The sequence below is a fragment of the Styela clava genome, chromosome 12 (assembly GCF_964204865.1).
Source record: "Styela clava chromosome 12, kaStyClav1.hap1.2, whole genome shotgun sequence".
Taxonomy (NCBI): domain Eukaryota; kingdom Metazoa; phylum Chordata; class Ascidiacea; order Stolidobranchia; family Styelidae; genus Styela; species Styela clava.
In genome coordinates this window covers 3,199,961-3,217,940 of record NC_135261.1, presented here as the reverse complement: position 1 = coordinate 3,217,940, position 17,980 = coordinate 3,199,961, and the positions used below count along the sequence as shown (strand labels likewise).

At 34.8% G+C, this 17,980-nt stretch overlaps 1 protein-coding gene across 3 annotated transcripts in view; it reads right to left on the bottom strand.

Moving 5' to 3' along the window:
• Positions 1-5,658: 5,658 nt before the first annotated feature.
• LOC120329620 (dnaJ homolog subfamily C member 13-like) overlaps positions 5,659-17,980 on the bottom strand; it is a 55,695-nt gene continuing 43,373 nt past the window's right edge. For 2 of the 3 annotated variants that reach the window (XM_039396334.2, XM_039396335.2), the window contains 12 exons: positions 16,417-16,669; positions 15,466-15,557; positions 14,658-14,832; positions 14,134-14,246; positions 13,399-13,568; positions 12,701-12,797; positions 11,910-12,032; positions 11,243-11,422; positions 10,590-10,733; positions 9,380-9,523; positions 8,148-8,247; positions 5,659-7,723 (listed from right to left, as the gene is read on the bottom strand). In XM_039396334.2, coding sequence (XP_039252268.2) covers positions 7,638-7,723; positions 8,148-8,247; positions 9,380-9,523; positions 10,590-10,733; positions 11,243-11,422; positions 11,910-12,032; positions 12,701-12,797; positions 13,399-13,568; positions 14,134-14,246; positions 14,658-14,832; positions 15,466-15,557; positions 16,417-16,669 — 1,677 coding nt within the window. In that variant the 3' untranslated portion in view covers positions 5,659-7,637. The remainder of the gene's footprint in view (positions 7,724-8,147; positions 8,248-9,379; positions 9,524-10,589; positions 10,734-11,242; positions 11,423-11,909; positions 12,033-12,700; positions 12,798-13,398; positions 13,569-14,133; positions 14,247-14,657; positions 14,833-15,465; positions 15,558-16,416; positions 16,670-17,980) is intronic. The other variant, XM_078118446.1, reaches the window with a different exon arrangement.

Below are 17,980 nucleotides of genomic sequence, written 5' to 3'. Positions count from 1 at the left end.
GAAAACATAGCGTAACTTTAGTTAGGTGAGGCAGTGGTGATTAAATGTACTAAGGCATTAAGCGACTAAATATGCTTTTTGGCGATTAATGAGGCAGTGGCGATTAAGTAAGCGTAGTGGCACTTAGCGATTAAATATTCTATTTTGCGATTAAGTAAGGCAGTGGCGATTAAATGTAGTAAGGCATTAAGCGACTAAATATGCTTTTTGGCAATTAAATAATTTGTGTCATTTACCGAGTAAATATGCTTTTTAGCAATCAAGTAAGACGACGCATTTAGCGAATAATTAAGGTTGTGGCGATTACGTAAGTTAAGGCTTTTAGCAAAAAAATATACTTTTTGTGATTAAGCAAATTAGATACTGCCAAGATTTTACAATGTAATACTTACACCACGTAAAATTAATTGCCACTGCGCAGCAAATATAAAAATAAAATTTACTACAAAAAATACTGTTTTGGGTCGCGACCCATAGGTTAAGAAACTCTAACCTAGGATACCTATAGCTACCCGAGTGGAAATAGGCATTGTTTTGTCACAATGGTGTTGGCGGAAGCAGAAGCTTTTTGTTGTTAGGTTGAGCGGGTGATTTCTTTGATTTTGTATATCTTAGGTAAGGTCAATATATGGCGAGAAACTGATTATGTAAAAACTGCAAATGCTTTGGAAATCCGAAAGATAATATGTCGTATAAAAACGTTGGTAGCTCAATTAGTCAATGCATTCGCTTCTCAATATTCTTACTGGATTGAAATGCGGGTAAAAGCGTTTGTTTATCGTTATACAGTAATAGATATCATGTGACTCAACGCCATATTGTTGTCAATGCCATATAGAAGTTGTCCAGAACGAATGTTCATAATTATAAGCAAAGCTATGCAATAAAATATTCTTTTCAAAAGTTTATCACTTTTATATTTATGTACACTTACTTTATATCTTCGACTTGCCTTTAAACTTGAGTTACATTTTTATTTGTAGACTATAAATAGGGACCAGCCACGCAAAAATTTAGCTTAAAACCCCACATTAAAACAACCTAAGATATTTTGTGTCCCTAAGTATGCAGAAAGTGTACGACATTTTGTGATAATATTTGTTTTCGGTGAAACTGGGATCTACGGTGTAACAGTCATTTACAGTAAAACTTACATCTGCGCTAAGTTACATACAGTATTATGAGATGTTTAAACGTGTTTCTATATCTGAGATAAACTATAGTTAATTTTACAGGTGACCGTACATTTGAACCCACGTACATTTGAATCCATGTGTATATCCACGGGTTCAATCTATATGCGGGTGCTAAACCCATGGGTTAGGGTTAGTATGGGTTTAACTATCCGTGAAACAAAAAAAAATCCATAGGTGCAATAGCATACAGGTGCAATTGTCATGGGTTCAAATGTACGTGGGTTCAAATGTAATGGAGCCAATTTTACATAATAAGTAGGCTGGTTAAACCTCACCTTAAACCTTAAACCTGGTACAGCCTCATCGAACCGCAGTGGTTTGATCAAACCCAGATTAAGAAACACTGCTTTAGAGACTGTACAGCGAAAACGGGATTGTCAGTATTCTTAATATTACTGACAACGCTATTTCTAATACATCTATTTTTAATCGATATCATCATTTTAATCGGATCATCGATACCTTTAACAATGGATCAAAATGGCCATCGTCTTAGCATAGTTAAGCTGCCTTATCGGCCGGCAAACGCATAAAGATTAACGGAGAATGGGTGACCTTACTTTGTAAAAACGTAATTTTTCGGCGCACGATACACGGGATATTTGAAAGTAATAAAAAGTTATAACTCAATGTTCAATAATTATATTTATAATAATGGAAGATCTTGAAGAAATGTACGTTTTAAAAATCGGCTAATTGTCGCAGGAGGGACTCATTCGGGTTCGGAATGATTTGAAGATTTGAATTCCAGGCGCAATTAGTATTCCCAGACTCACCCTTGAACCGTAACTTGATTATTTCTATTTTTAACGGAGGCAGAGGTGCTTTTTATGGCAGGGCTTTGTACGAAAGATCCCGAATACTTATCTGAAGCATGCACTATTTACTAGAATTTTACATATCAATGTCATAAAGGAGGGTTCGATAAGACATAAGTTGAATTCTGTTCAAGGGCGCAGTCAAAATTACCAAAAAGAGTCCATTTATAATGTCTTGCTTTATTAATTTAAATTTGTGTGTAATAAAACCTGCGGTTGCGTCGACGAAATTAGAATATTGCTACGAAATGACACGAAAATCCACGACCATAAAAAAGGGTTTCAAACTGCCTAATTATGTTAAGCTTTGATTCAAATTGTTGCGTTGTTACAAATTTAATCTGTTCTTGCAACACTGACTCCGCTCTATCGCTATGCTACCTACTATCTTAGATTATTTTCGAGATATCAACGTTACAGAAAGGAGCAATGAGCATGAAATCCCTGAGCAAAATATTCATTAAATAACTCCAGGCTAGGTCTCTATGAATGCAATTGTTTGTTTCTGTTAAAGAAACTTAACAGGTATATAGTACGACTAAAATGCTGTGCGGCTCGCTTACTCAGCGGTGACTTATAAAATGGCCCGCGATAGCAAATAGGTTCGTCACCCCTGATTTAAAACATGTAGGAGAAATTACTTGCTATCGACCATCTTAGGTAAAAAAAAAAATTCAGGCTATCGACTAGGGCACTAGGCGCTAGTCAATAGGTCTTATTTTAAGGAGAGTGATTATATTCAATAATTTTCAAAATTAGGGATACGTCTTATTTCGGGGAAACACGATATTAGATTCCGTTGTGTAAATTTGGTCTTGGCGTATTAATGCGGTAAATCGATTGACCCACGAATAAGAATAAAAATTTAAAACAAAAATCATCTATCGTCGCTAGGATTCTCCTACAAGTTCAAGTAAGTTATCTTAATCCGGCAGTGTGGCGCATCGTGCTAAGCGTTAAAAATACGCCCGCCACCACACCCCTGATAATGCTGCGTGGGTTTGCAGGTTCGAATCCCATATGGGGTTCATTATGTGCGAGAGGTTTGCTGGAATCCTCATCGTCGTACGGTGGTCGCTGGTCGGTGTCGATTTTCTCCACCACCAAGTCCATGCGTCTGAAAACAAAAAAGGCGATAACTAATCCCATACCCGTCGCGGCGTTCGCCCTATGATTAGGCCGTATTATCGGCTTTCCTCTCCTCCGGGATAAATACGTAAACCCTATCATACTCATAGAACAACACAGCGTGCTCAATGCTTGTAGCCTTGTACCAATAAATGTTTCTACTATCACAGCCAGTGTTTGCCCCTATAGTATATGTGAGTTTTTTCTCAGATTATTTAGCACCACACGAACAGAAAGTTTTTGAACCGCTGAATTAAAGAATATACCGAAACGCAATAGTTGTCTGTTACAAATGAGGATCACTTTCGTAGTATTTACACACCCTCACAGTACAGTGCTAGGTGAATAAGATTTGACTGGAACATATCGATTTACTCAAGAACAAGTATAAAAATTTAAAACAAAAATCATCTATCGTCGCTAGAATTCTTCATTTTTGCGTTAACGTTCTCCTACAAGTTATAGTTAATTGTCTTTATCCTACTCATAGAACAATTATCCTACGCATAGAACAAAAAGGCGTAGATTAAGATTAGGGAGGATGCGGCTAAACTAGACAAGAACTCAACTTAATCCAAAAGAGAATGTTCTCCATTGTCTAGAACTAATCAACATTTTGTTTTTTTCTACTATCACAGCCCGTGCTTCGTTCTAATAGTAGCTGTAGCTACTATTATTATAGTACACGGCCCGACTCAGCGACTCCCGTCACGCGAACCATAAAGTTATTGCGCATGCCCACTCCATTTATAGTTGTACTCTACGTAAGCGAATATTCAATTTATACCTTAATACTGCTCAGTCCTATTCAATATTTGTTTGCTTTTATTCAATCTTGGTATCGCAATTGACGTTTTTAGTAGGATAGACAGAGCTCATATATATATATATATATATATTACTTACCGGTACTTTTCGATAATTAATGAGAGTCATACCGTCATAAAACTTTGCCTGGAGACGGTGGAAAGATTATTAGAATAGAAAAACGACTCACCAAATTAACGCGAAGCACCGCTTTAGATTTTCTACAAAACTCTTTCACAGATGCAGACTGGTTAACGTCTTCACAAACTTATCACAGGCTACTGCACCTAATATAACAACTAACATTCTCTTTGTAAGTACATCCAAATTATTCTCCCTCCAAAACAACGTGACCGTCAACTTGTTCTGTTCAAACCATATACACAAACAAGCAAATAATCCCAAACCATGGCGAAAAAACGGCAAAATTTCGCGTAGAATCCGCCAGACTTATAAATGCCGGAACAGTCCGCGACCCGCGTGGATGGTGATAAAGTTATTCATTGTTGCGTCACTGTCCTTGATTTTCTTCGTAGCTGCGGCGGTATTGTTACGTAGGGATGATACATCGAATGAAAACAACCTTCGACCCCAGAAAAATTAGTCGTATTATCGGTATTATTAAGGTTGATTTCTCATGCCTGTTTTTCCGAGATATCGTATTCAAGCATATTTACGCCATCATTTTGATTCAAAATATTTAACCATTTGGCATTACTTGAACGTTCTCGACTCTTATATGTACCGAATTTTCTCAATTGCTAGTAATAAACGAAATGAATCAAGGCAGCGGTTCCCAAAAGTTGCGCCGCGGCGAGTTGTTAAGTGCGCCCCGAAATGTAAAAATATTTTACATATTGCATTTGATATAAATGATTTATTGTTTCTCATTTTAAATGTCGTGTATAAGAATCAATGGATAAATTTTACCTTTTCATGTCGATCACATTCTGTTACGTAGTGTACGCCTCTATCATTATGTAACAAAAGAGATAGACACTACTTGTTGCAATTTCGTTAGCTGCAGTTTATTTATCTGCTGAACCGAATTTAGCGAACATAAGTGATTGCAGATATGAGGAAATAGAGTCGAGCCTTTGCCTTTCTTTCGACTACAAACTTTAAAACACACATTAACGATCACAAAATTGAGCTTTATTAGAAGTAGCATTTTTTTCGCGTAAGCGCGCCGCGAGTTTTTTCCCAGATAATTTTGCGCCGGACGAACAAAAAAGTTCGCTGAATATACAGAGATGTGAGAGTTTTCCTGCACCAACGGTGATCACTTTCGTAGTCTTTCTAAATCCACGCTCTCACTACTTTGTGTAGGGCGAGTAATACCGGGCTGGGACATGTGTGGCCGTGACATCATACTATATTCACAGCTGCTTAACAGGTGATTTCGTATGAAGCTTTGTCGACTGCAAAAATACCTCAAAGCAAACAAGATAGACGGCAGATATAAACAATATTGAGAACGGATTTAACGGTTGTTCAAGCTAAAAGAGAAAGCCGATTAAACGAATCAATCATATTACTAACCACGGTCTCTCGTCCGGTTACCTATCAACGTGGCTAACCACAGTCTCTCTTCCGATTACCAATGCTTGTGGAATATGGGAATAGCTGAGCTATTATTAATAATATCAGATGCACGTGCTCTAGTGCTGTGGGATACCTGCAACACAAACACCCAGAGACAGACGTAATAAACGTTTTTACTATTTAATTTCAAGCGAGTACACGTGGATAATCGCGGAACATTATGATGAAACAATTATTACATTGCACGTATGCGATTCTTACATAATAATCAGAAATGACGACTTAAACAAAGCCGTTGACGAAGCGCCGATTATCATCAATGGCGCGATTTTGTTAAAATAAGTGAATTTTAAATTACAGATAAAATAGCAGGCAGAAAATACATAAACAAAATCAAGATATAATAAGTCTTGCAGAAAAACAATCATAATAGGATATAATATGACGATCTTACCTAGAGGCGGATCTTGAAAAGACATCGATGATATGGACGACAATTATAAGAACTTTAACTACCGGTATGTATGTAGTCAAAGGTGAAATAACTAATGACATTACAGAGCTATTTAAGTAGCAGATTTACTGTACTTCTGCGTCATACCTAGAGCACCCAGGGCCAAATCACATGTATCCCGAACTGTAAAACTGTATTCTCTAGGACACAGATTGTAATAAGAGACAAACAAATTACTTTTGTTGTGCGTTTTCACACCCCGAGTCCGAATTGAACTTCACTGGATGAAACTATGTGGCTATACTTGAATGAGTTGGTGAACTCTTATAGACGAGGCAATTCACAAGATATTTGAAAAAAAATAATACCCACGATAATAACAAGAAATCAGAAGTGATTGTTGAATCAAAATGGCTCAAAAATAAGGCCAGTAATTCCAAAGCAATCTCTTGGTACAGGAATTATAATAGCAAATTTTTTTTTATCAAATCGGGCAAAATATCACATTCTGGTCCAGATTTTACTCATTATTAGTATTTCCATCATTTAATTAGAAAGTCATTATATAAGAATATTATTAGCAAAAAATTATTCAATTTTTTGAGTTAAATATAATTGTCCTAATATTTTAAATACATGAATATATAATAATATTGCAAGCTGATTTTATTTAAAAATCTAAAATGTGAAATTTGGTTGCAAAAATGAAAATAATAACAATTTAACCTTCAATATTCATGTATAGGTCACAGATTAGAAATTAATTATTCGCTGAGACAATTCTTAGGCCATAGCATTGGCTAGCTTACATGACGATGAGAAAATATCCCATTTCATTCAGTAGTGAGAATATTGAAATATGCAGGAGATATAGGGTAAATTGGGCTCATCTGATATATATATTGTTATAAATTTCAATTCTACAAATCATTTTTATCGCTGGATTATTTATTAGAATAAGACAGGAATCCCATGTTTATCCCGGAAAAGAGGAAAGTTGATAAGAAGACTTAATCACATGGAAAGCTACAGCCTTTTGTCATGTTACCAGTCCATGTCGGGTATTGGAATAGACGACTAGATTCAAATAGATTCAAAGTATACCCTCATACATGGGTCACTAACAAACCAATGAAGAATAAGCCTGTATAGTTGGTTGTGCCAATTGTATTTTGTTGAGAATACAGGTTACAAAAGCATGTCTGATACAAAGTATGATAAATTTGAATTTAACAATTTATTTTATACTTCGATAATTAGATTTAAATAGGTTATAATAGTATATTTTCATATGTGGGCAATATAACGAAGAGATAGCCAATCTAGTAGCGAGGAAATTGAACTATGTTGGGAATACAAGATAAAGAAAGCTCATTCCATAAATAAGATGGATTTGACATTTAAAATCATTTTATACTTTAATCAAGTTTAATCCGAATACCTTATTAATTCACTTAGGTATACACTTGGCCCTGCAGTCATCACAATCCAATGGATAAGAATAATCTGTTTGATTATTATTATTATTTATCAAGATTGCTTCCCAAAACAGCATTATGAGGCATAATAATATATGATCTCTCATGGCATAAATTAGGTATTTGATTTAATGATAGAGTAATTGGTGCTACGGGCGAACACTGTCTTGTTGACTATCCCCTGATTCGGAATGGTTTCCAGATCATCTCTTCAATTTTTGTCCACTGGAGGGGGTTTCTGAGGCATCATACTTTGTGTTGGACCTGCAGTGAGGTATCCTGCTGTTGTGGGCCCACCTGAAAGGGAGATTACACAATTGAAAGCATGGGTACACTACACTAATCAAGACTGACCCTTTATACAGGAAATAATGCAAGCGGCATATATTGTTAGAAATTGCATTTGATTTATCAAATGTACGATTCAAAGTGGGATAATTCCCCAATAGTGATATTGGGATGATGATTGCTATTATATCATTAACAGGTTTGTAACAAAATTGAAAATGTTTGAAACTCATCCAGTATTGCAATTAAACATCTTGAATATTGAAATCAAAATACCTCAGGCCACATTGAAAAGAATCATAGTATCGTTCCAATGTTGCGCAATAGCAGATAAGAAAAAGGCTGGAGCGTGAAAATATCTTGCCCCAGTACGGCAACAAGCTCACAGAATACTTTCTCTGAAATCAAAATATCTAATATAAATTAAACTTACCGGTGAGATATCCAGATATATTAGTATTAGAAATAAACAAATCGTGTCTCTGGTCTTTATAAGCTGCCCAAGTGCTGGACTTCTCTAAAATACCTTGAATCTGAAAACAAGATTTAGGATTAGTATAAAATTTATATCTCATTTAATCTTAGTGGCCGCAATGGACTAGCGCAACGTATCCCAACCGGGAAGGAATTCGTCCCCAAGAAAGATTTTTGTTTGACTTTGTATTTGCTATAGTATTATAACCATGCTTTCTAAAACAAATATCTCGCTTTCGAATCCCATACAGAACATGAACGGTTTACCGGGCGAGAGGCCGTGGTTCACCATTAGCCTCTTCCCTCCCCCCCTCCCCCGGGGTAAATATGTAAATCCTATTCCTAATTTTCTTTAGTTCTTTATTATTACTGTAACACTTATTTATGCGACTTGAACAGTACAAAAGCGGGAGTGTTACTTGCGCATAATACCAGCTAATGATCCATTGAAGATTGAATAAATAAAGTAGTTCCACACATGGTGAGGAAGGAATAAAGAGTTCCAAAATATTTGGAAGAATACAACAACAAATTAGCATAATGGTTGATGTATTAAACTTGAACTATGTTGGTAACAAAGGACGAAACTCGATGGTTAAACGCCATAGGGTCCAAAGCCCAACCTAGGGTGAAGTAAATCTGGTAGGCAATGCTGAACTATAGAGATTCCATTTCTTCCAAAAAAGTATCACTTTACATAAAATTAAATATTAGCGGCCGCTTGTGCAGATTCTTGTTCAGAGTGTAATATGTATAGGAAAGTCACACAGGTTTGCTAAAAACCGACGCAGACAACAATTATTATAGGAGGATATATACAGGGTGTCCAAAAAATTCTGCTCAATTTCATAGTAATAACAATTGAAAATGTATGTCTTTGTTTATTACTAGTTCTTATTGTGCTTGTAGTTCTCATTAATCATACAATAAAATTTATTTGAACTTACAATTGTTATCACTATGAAGTGTGGCAAAATTTTTACTTATTGTCACTATAAAATCAGGCGAAATTTTTTAAACACCGTGTATGTAGTGAGTATGCACTAATGTCTTCACCATATGATGCCCCGATGAATTTTTCTGTATAGAAACTCAAAGTGCCGACAAAATACATCATTCTGGAAACATCGGTTGTGCTCGATATCCTCAACATATCACTCATAATATATAGCAATAACAATCCAAACTAACTTCTTCTCCATGTTCGAAGCTTCCCATCATTGCTTTTAATGACTTAACAATCTGGGCCTTAGTTTGAGCAGCATTCGGCACTCCTTGCATGCCTTCTCCCTCAAGTAGTCGAAGTAGGAATGGAATCAAATCTGCGTTGAGAACCTGGACAGAAAAATGTTGTATATTGAAAACAAGAATAAAATATCCCTTTTCACCAAAATGGTATATCAAAATTTTTTAGAAAAATCAAAATATAACCAGTGGTGAGCTGTAGCCGGAACGCACCAGAATGTCGTTCCGGTTGTTGGACATTTTACAACATTTGCGTTCCTGTTGTTGAAATAAAATTGTGGTACAAAAAGTCTAGTTTCTCTGGTATACTTAGTTATTAATTTATGTTTTGTTACATCATATTGAGTCTTTTTACATCACATCACACAAATAATTATTAGTACAGCAGTAACGTGTAATAGATGTTTCCCCGATCTTTGACCCCATGAAAATTCATTCTATAGTCTATACCTTTCTAATAATAAGATTTGTATTGAATTGCTATGAATACTCTTATAATTTTACACAAACATATTTCATATAATTTCTTTGCTGTTCTGTAAACGTCCGCATCATGTTGTGAATATATTACATTTTTGCGAATTAGGCGAATTTTGCGATTTTTTCAGCTTATCACTGGATATAACTATAGAGATTTCTTATATAATGCATTATTTATTGGCTGGTTGATATATCTTGTTCTGTCACCAGAAGTTAGACTATGATCTAATAAAAGCTCGCAAAAATACTTGCTTTTTCATGGAAAGACATTACGTTAAATTCCTATTAATCACTTTGATACTATCTTGTTAAAGCTTTATTCGATATGCCACATATTAACTTTGAGTAAGAAGGAAAAAGATGGCCTGCAGTTCAATGTACTTTATTAAGAATTAGTTATTGAATTTTCAATTTTTTATTGCAATGATCAATGTGATACATAGTAATTTCACCACGATATTTTTTCTATTTCGAAAACACCCATGAGCCTGCGCTATTATGTTCAGGTGTTCGCCAAAGCCCACAAAAAAAGGTAAAACTAGTGACACGACTAAATTATATGCCAAACCACAGCATCCCATTTGGTAATTAGCTTTGCACAATGGCCAACAATACCCATCAAGCTAACATTTGACCTTTCAGCCCTCATCCACATCTATTCAAGTACTTTATCTACCTGTTGTATGAGTTGAGGGCTCTGGTCCACTGTGAACATTTTATGCATGGCATCACATGCTATTCCGATCTGATCTGGTCTGGTTTTCATACCACGCATGAGTGGTCGTATGCATTCAGTCAAGGCATAAGCATGGACACAACTCTAAAATGGATTTATAGAAAATATAAGTTAATTTTAAGCACTGTAGAAAATTTCAAATACGAAAGACTGACTTCACAAAAATCAGTAAATATCGAGACCTTCAAATAGAGTTAAAGACAGAATTATACAACAATGAGTGAATAGAAGTAAAAACCAATTTGTTCACAAAAAAAATAACAATTCAATAAAAAAAAATTGTGATTTATTGAGAAGGCAACGGAGAAGTGAGACAAGTAATAATAATACTAAAAAGAAAATAAGAGACATTTAATAATATACAATAATCTCATTATAGATATAGTAATACGTGAATTTAACTCTTCTATCAAATTTGAACTCGTCAGGCTTATATTGGAAACAGTTACAGCATACTTATTTCATAAAAAAACAAACGACAGCAATAATGATATTAAAGTCTTTTAATTATTATTGAGATAAACAAAAAAAAACTAATTTTATGTAGGAAGGCATAAAAACAACCAAGTGCTAAGGTTTGAAATACTGCACACCTCATTATCTGATAGTATATGAATCACTGCAATGCAAGCTTTCGGAACGGCATCATTTTTACTGGCCATGTATTTGAACACAGTTGGAAGATGCCCAAGTGTTGGAACTTGTTCTGCAAGTGCTGGTTGAGAAGTGAACAGACAGCAAATGGCTTGTGTGACTGTTTCAAGAGCTTCACCCTGAAATAAGAATTATGTTCACATTATGAAGACCAGACGTGGGCAAATTAAGGAGCCGGACCACCGAAGTGTTACGAGGAAAATATATACTATTGTTCAGACTAATTGCTACACACTAACATATTTGTCCCTCTGTTAGCATGCAAGACGACTTTTCATCCAGCCCACATGTGCAAGCTTCTTGAGCCATTCAGTAAACTAGAATTTATTGTACATCGGCTGTTACGTCAGATTTTTGCCAATAAACTGTTTTTGTTCATAAATTCATATCGAGTTTTGAGCCTCTGGCCCAGTAAGCAAGTCTATTATCTGTAACTGGCCCATTCAGAGCTAGTTCTAATAATTGTGTTTCGAATCAAAAGCTCAAATAAGTACAGCGGATATAGAATTTGTGTGAAATTGCTGCACTCTTGACGGCCTCAAAAATTTGTTGCCGGACGCCCAGTTTGGGAAGCCCTGTAATCAGGCATAAGAAGAGATATGTTACCTGATATCCCGGGTTTGAAACCAGCTTTGTAAATTTCTCCATGATTTCTACTGTGAACTCTCTCGGTTTTCTTAACACCCATCCTGGTTGAGCGATGAACAAACGAAGATACACTCCTGCCACCTAGAAACGAACAGAACAAAAGAACGTACTAAAATTTCAATAACAAAAATTTCCTCTTTCAATCCAACGCTAATTGCTAAAATAACATGAAATCGAGTACCAGAAACTGTCTTAGTTCAGTGATAATTCCCCATGATAAAAACTACACGATACTAACCAAAGAATATAAGAATTGCAAAAAAAAATCCTAATTTCTTACTTATGCTTACTTATGTTCAAATACCTATGACCCACCCAATCACAGTCTCATTTTTTCACAATAAAAAATATGTGTGAGCCAAAATGATTTACAACCTCTAGCAACGATGCTAGATCAGAGTGGTCCAAGGTTTGCGAGATTGAAGGGACGCAAAATATTTTTGAGTAAGCCTTGCAGGCCGCAGTTGGGAAAACCCAAAAGTGATCAAAACACTGCGAGTTTACTCACTTCAATAATAATCAATCATGACATCGGAATTAGGAAAAGGGTTTAAATCTTGAGATCCCAGCCCGAGTTGGAATAGCTAAAAAATGATATGCCAATGAATACAAATATCTGTATGCTAAAACTGTTCTGTGGGCCGCACAGAATGTGACTGCGATCCGCGTGCTAAGGTTCGGACCATCCTATGCTAGATAGTTTGTTTAGTATAAGTTCAACTGACAATCATCTTAATTGTTTCACTTACCACGACCTCTCCTACTGCTTCATTAACAAATGCAGAAACATAATCATCAGGGAGTTTCCATGTTAGGTCAGGATTTAGTGTCTGCTTCTTGTAGTGTCTAAAATATAAAGTAAATTCATCATTAAGGTTACAGACAAAATATCAGGATCATCTCCATCCTGTAGTTTAATTCACATAGAATTGGCATTCGGCACAATATATAACATCATATTCATGAACCATAATTAAAAAAAACTGTGGATCGATTTGTTGAATTCATAAAGAAACTTTTTTATTAATTATTGGACCAATTGAAATTTTGAGGGGTAAAAGATTGCTGTTGTCACTAGAAGGCTATTATTTTTTTTTTCAGCTCTATGACATTTGTTTTTATTTAGAAGTTAAGTGTGGCGATGTCACTTCCATTTATTTCAAAAATTTCAGTAGGCTTTATGGGATTCGTTCTTTACTTTGAGAATTTTGTGTGATGACATCATCAAAATAAAAAATTTTGCACTGAGTGTCTGTGTGGCAGTTCGCCAACCATATTTCGATAATCTGGACTCTGGAGATCAGTGAAGGTAAGAGTATTTTGAGAGGAAAAAGTACTGGTATCGGTTCTACTTTATTTCGAGCTTAGTACCTGGATATTTGCGCATAGTGTTTTTTTATCTTTAGATGTTTTCACTTATTCCCAACAAAAGTCAAAAAAAACTTACTCTAAAGCCATATTCTTGACAGTAGAGCAGACTTTTTCTCTGGCTTCATCATTCCAGATGAGTTCAGGGTTTTCATGCGTTCCTTCAAACATATGAACGGCGGCCTCGGGTGAGTCTCGCATCGCATCCATGAATATGGAGGGTAAGAATTTGCTCAGAAGAATTCGGATCTAGAAATATTGAGAAAAAAATTTTACATATGGGAAGAGAATGTTTTGGCCATTAAACTAGAAAAGGGCGGCGGGCAGTTATGATGGAAATTTCTAAGCTAATACTTGTTTGTCTCAAATATAAAAATGGTCGAACTTAATCTAAGTTGTAACGATCATTACTGGACTATTGCATATTTGTAGCAGTGTTATTTTCATATAGAATTTAGTAATATACGCATGCGCTTGCATTAAACCAATGGGCAGCGAGTGTTTGGGTTTGAAACACAACAAATACTAATATAATTTAAGCTGATTCATAGTAAACCCACCCCATTAAACTGTATTTTAGATATTCATATACAAGTTCAAAACTGTGAAAATTTTTCCAGTCCAGTTAAGACAGCTTGATTGTGCGTTTTATTTTAATTTATATATGTTGGAAACCAACCTGTGCCTATAATGATTGATATAAATGTAACTTGGAATTAATATTACAAAGACATTATGAAACAATCTTTGGCTATGTATGAATTATAGATACATAAACCTAAACAAAAAAATATAGAAAAAAAAATAAAAATACCTTAGGTCCTGTCAACTTATCAGAAGACAGCTTTGCAAACAGATCGGCTGTTTGTTCACGGACAGAAGGAGTTGTGGAATTGCAGAATAAATCAAGCAAGTAGATTAATCCACCTATAAAACAAGATGATAACTTTTAGTATATTTTTCTCAATCTTCAGCAAACTGATGAACCAAGTAGATTCTGCTAACCCAATTTATGAGCTAGAATTGGGTGTTTTTCGAATCTCTAATATAAAATAGATTGTATTTTTATGTGTTACAGTAAGTTAATAAATAAATTCTTCGAAACAAAAGTGACAAGTGGCATCAAGCAAATTAAGATCCACTTCTTCAAGTGAGGGTTGGACATTGATAATTTTTCAAATCCTCTAGCTGGGAGTCAAACTTTACCAATTTAAATGACAACATCACATTTTTTATATTAGCAAAAAGCCAAAGTACGATACAACACTCCCCAGACCAACTCGCACTAACCCGAAGTCACCTAAAAGTTTGAAAAATTGAAACATTTTGCAACATTACCTTGTTCTAAAACTTCTTTAACAATCTTAGTATTGGATGCAAGAGCATGTAAAGTCACAAGTATGAGTCCCCTGCCAGCTGGCAATGATTCCAGTGTTAGCAACAGTAAAGAAGTAATTTTTGAATCCGCGATGTTTTGAACGCATTCTCTGTTGCCGGTAACTCCACTTAGTACCTTGATGAATACAATGAATATAATTAAATAGGAAAAGTTAATATACAGGTGTCCATAAAGTCCCTTTACAATTTCAATTTTGTTATGAAGTCAGTTGTCAATATATCTCAACCAGGTTTGTTGTTTAAGTGATTTTACCTCATTTAATACATCTGCGAGGACCAAAACAATACAAGGTATCGATGGATCCCATTTGCAATTTAAAAAATTTTCAGGACTTTATGGACACCCTGTAAATGAAGAGGTTCAAAAAATTAATTAATTATTAATATTATTAATTAATTAATTATTATTATTAATAATTATTAATAAAAAAATTAATTTCAATTCGACCTCTTGCCTAGTATCTTGCACTCTGCCAAATACAGGCACCTCTTAACAATACATTTACATACAGAGTTCTTATTGTGTTAGTGATTGGGAAAATACTATAATAAAACTGTGAATTTGAAAAATTGGCATCATGGTAACAAAAAATTATTTTTTTACGCCAGATAGCTCGACACATAACAATTTATCATCGCGATAATGAAACTACTCGTACAGACAAAATAAATTTAATTTGTAGATAGCTTATGTAACATTTATTGCCAATTCGATACCCCTCTTGGGTAATGTAACTAATAAATTCACCTCTAAAGCTACCAGCTGCATCTTGGAAGCATTATCCACTCTCAGAAGTGAAAATATCAACTTGAAATGACCAATGCAAACTGCTTCTGTGCCTGTGAGAAACAAAAATGTTTCAGGAACATCTAAGCCTGATATTTTAAAATTTACATATTCATCCCTGAGCCCATGTTTTCTAGTCTGGTTACCAATACATGCCGGTTATAGGAATAGTTAACCAGTTATTTATACACAAGGTGAATGAACTCGAAGGGAGGGGAAGCTGGTACTTCCCATCAGTAATGTGGACCAAATAATATTGGAGAGGAAAATCGATAAGCTGGCTCAATCATAGGACTCTTGTCAGGTCGTAGTCCATGTCTAGTATGGGAATAGTTAACCGGTTATTTGTTTTGGATGAATGGACTTGGAGATGGAGAAAGCATAACTGACAAATTCTACAATGATGAGGCGAGAAGTTCCCTGGCGTACATAATTAATTAGCCCTCATCGTATTTGAAAATGCGAGCCTCTACAAAATAATAAGAAGCATGACAAGCGAGCTCATAAATCTTATAACCACAAATGAACTGCCGTCAATCATATTCTCCGGGATGCGCTGTACATAGTATTCAACAACAAATCCTTGTTTAGAGCAAAAATGTGCTGCCTGAATAGTTCCTGCTGTCATGCTCCAAGGAAAAGAAATACTTCATAAAAATTCAAATTTCAAGACAATTTTCTTAATGCAAGGTCACAGGTAATGACTCAGAAGTAAAGGAGATTCATCATTGAATTAAGTTAAGAATGACCACTAAAGTGCTAAGAGCTACTAAATCCACATAAAATTGTGGCAGTGAAATGTGCGTTAGTAAAAATCAATTTACCAGAGACTCGAAAGAGTTTAAATGAACATGAAAACATCTTCGAAGCAGTGAATTCAGCACTTATAGACTACAATACAAAGATACCAACCAGGGCAGTTCTTGATCACATTCGATAAAGCTTGAAGAGCAGCCTCACAATTCGCAAGTCGGTCGTTAGAGACAGATTTTGCAGGCACAGGTGGCTTCGTAGCGTTCTTATCCATGCTGATCAAATCTGATTGGCCCGTCGGTTTCAGTTTCGTTGGTTTGAGGGGAATCGGTGGATGGCCTTGTTCCTTGCGTAGTCTCTGTTCACCATTTGGGATTTGTTGTTGGTTTAGTGCCATTAAACTTAGGACATACTATTTTTGGGAATTGATCGCATCAAATTATTATCATTTATTGTTTTACAGGTGATATGTTGAAATCATTTATTAAAATTCATGAATTGTGTTGAGTGATTTTACAAGTTTATTAATTTAGTTTTCATGTAATTTATTCGTTTCATTAATAATTAGTAGCAAAATTGCATCAATACATAACAATTTATTATTTTCAAAAATGGTGAGTATCAAATATTTATCAAAATACATGAATTCCGTTGGAAGTAATTTTACAGAAATGCATTATTTGCAATATTCAATATAATTAGTAATACCAAATTTTGTGAAAATCAAAATTGGTAGTTCCATTACAATTAGTTTGCTCAATATATTTATATAAGCCATTAAAAAACAAAAGAATCGCAGAATTGACAATCAAAAATCAACAAAGAAAATTTAATTAAAATTATTCCAATATAAAATTAGTGTGATTATTAATAAATGATAAAGTGAGTGTTATAACAAAAAGCAAACGAAAAGTGATAAAAATATGAAGCAAAATTATATGAATGAAGAATTTAGAAAAAAGCAAGCAATTAATTGTAAATTCCACAGAAATTAAGAGGTTGTTACAGTCAAATAATGAGAAAAAATTTCCTTGGACAAGTTCAACAAAATGAGGAAAGGAAAAAGAAATATTTGAGTTTAGGAAAAAGATGTGATTGCAAAATAATGAGGAACGAAAAAGTGTTAGAGTTATATCCAAAAGGGAATAAAAACATGTCGACATAAATTAGCCACAAAAGAACATCCACGAGAGTGTGGTTGCAAAAGAACATGGAATAATGATAAAAGGTTAGAGTTTTATCCAAAAGGAGAATAGCGAGATAAAAATATGTCGCCACAAAGGAAAATTTTATGAGAATGTTGTGTGAAGAGAAAAAGGGAAATGGTGATGGAAAAACAATGTTACATGCAAAAATGGTCACCAGGGAAGTGATAGAGCCAGTAGAGTGCCGTTAGGGAAAATAGAGTAAGCGATATAGAGAGTGTAGTTGCATAAAAAATTTGGCAATATTTTTTTTCATAAGACAGTGTTACATGCAGAGGGTATAAAAAAAATAATGGATAACGGCAATTCAATGCCACCAAGAGGTTAGAAAACAAGAAAATTGATCGAAACAATGCAATCGCAGAAAAACAAGAAAAAAATAGATGAGTTACAAGGAAAGGAGCCGAATAGTCAAAGTTTCATTCAAAATTGGCCAACAGCAAGGTACAATAGAAAGGTGCAAATAAAGTACAATAGAATGGATATGATGTGCAATTTATAACAAAATAGGAGAGAGG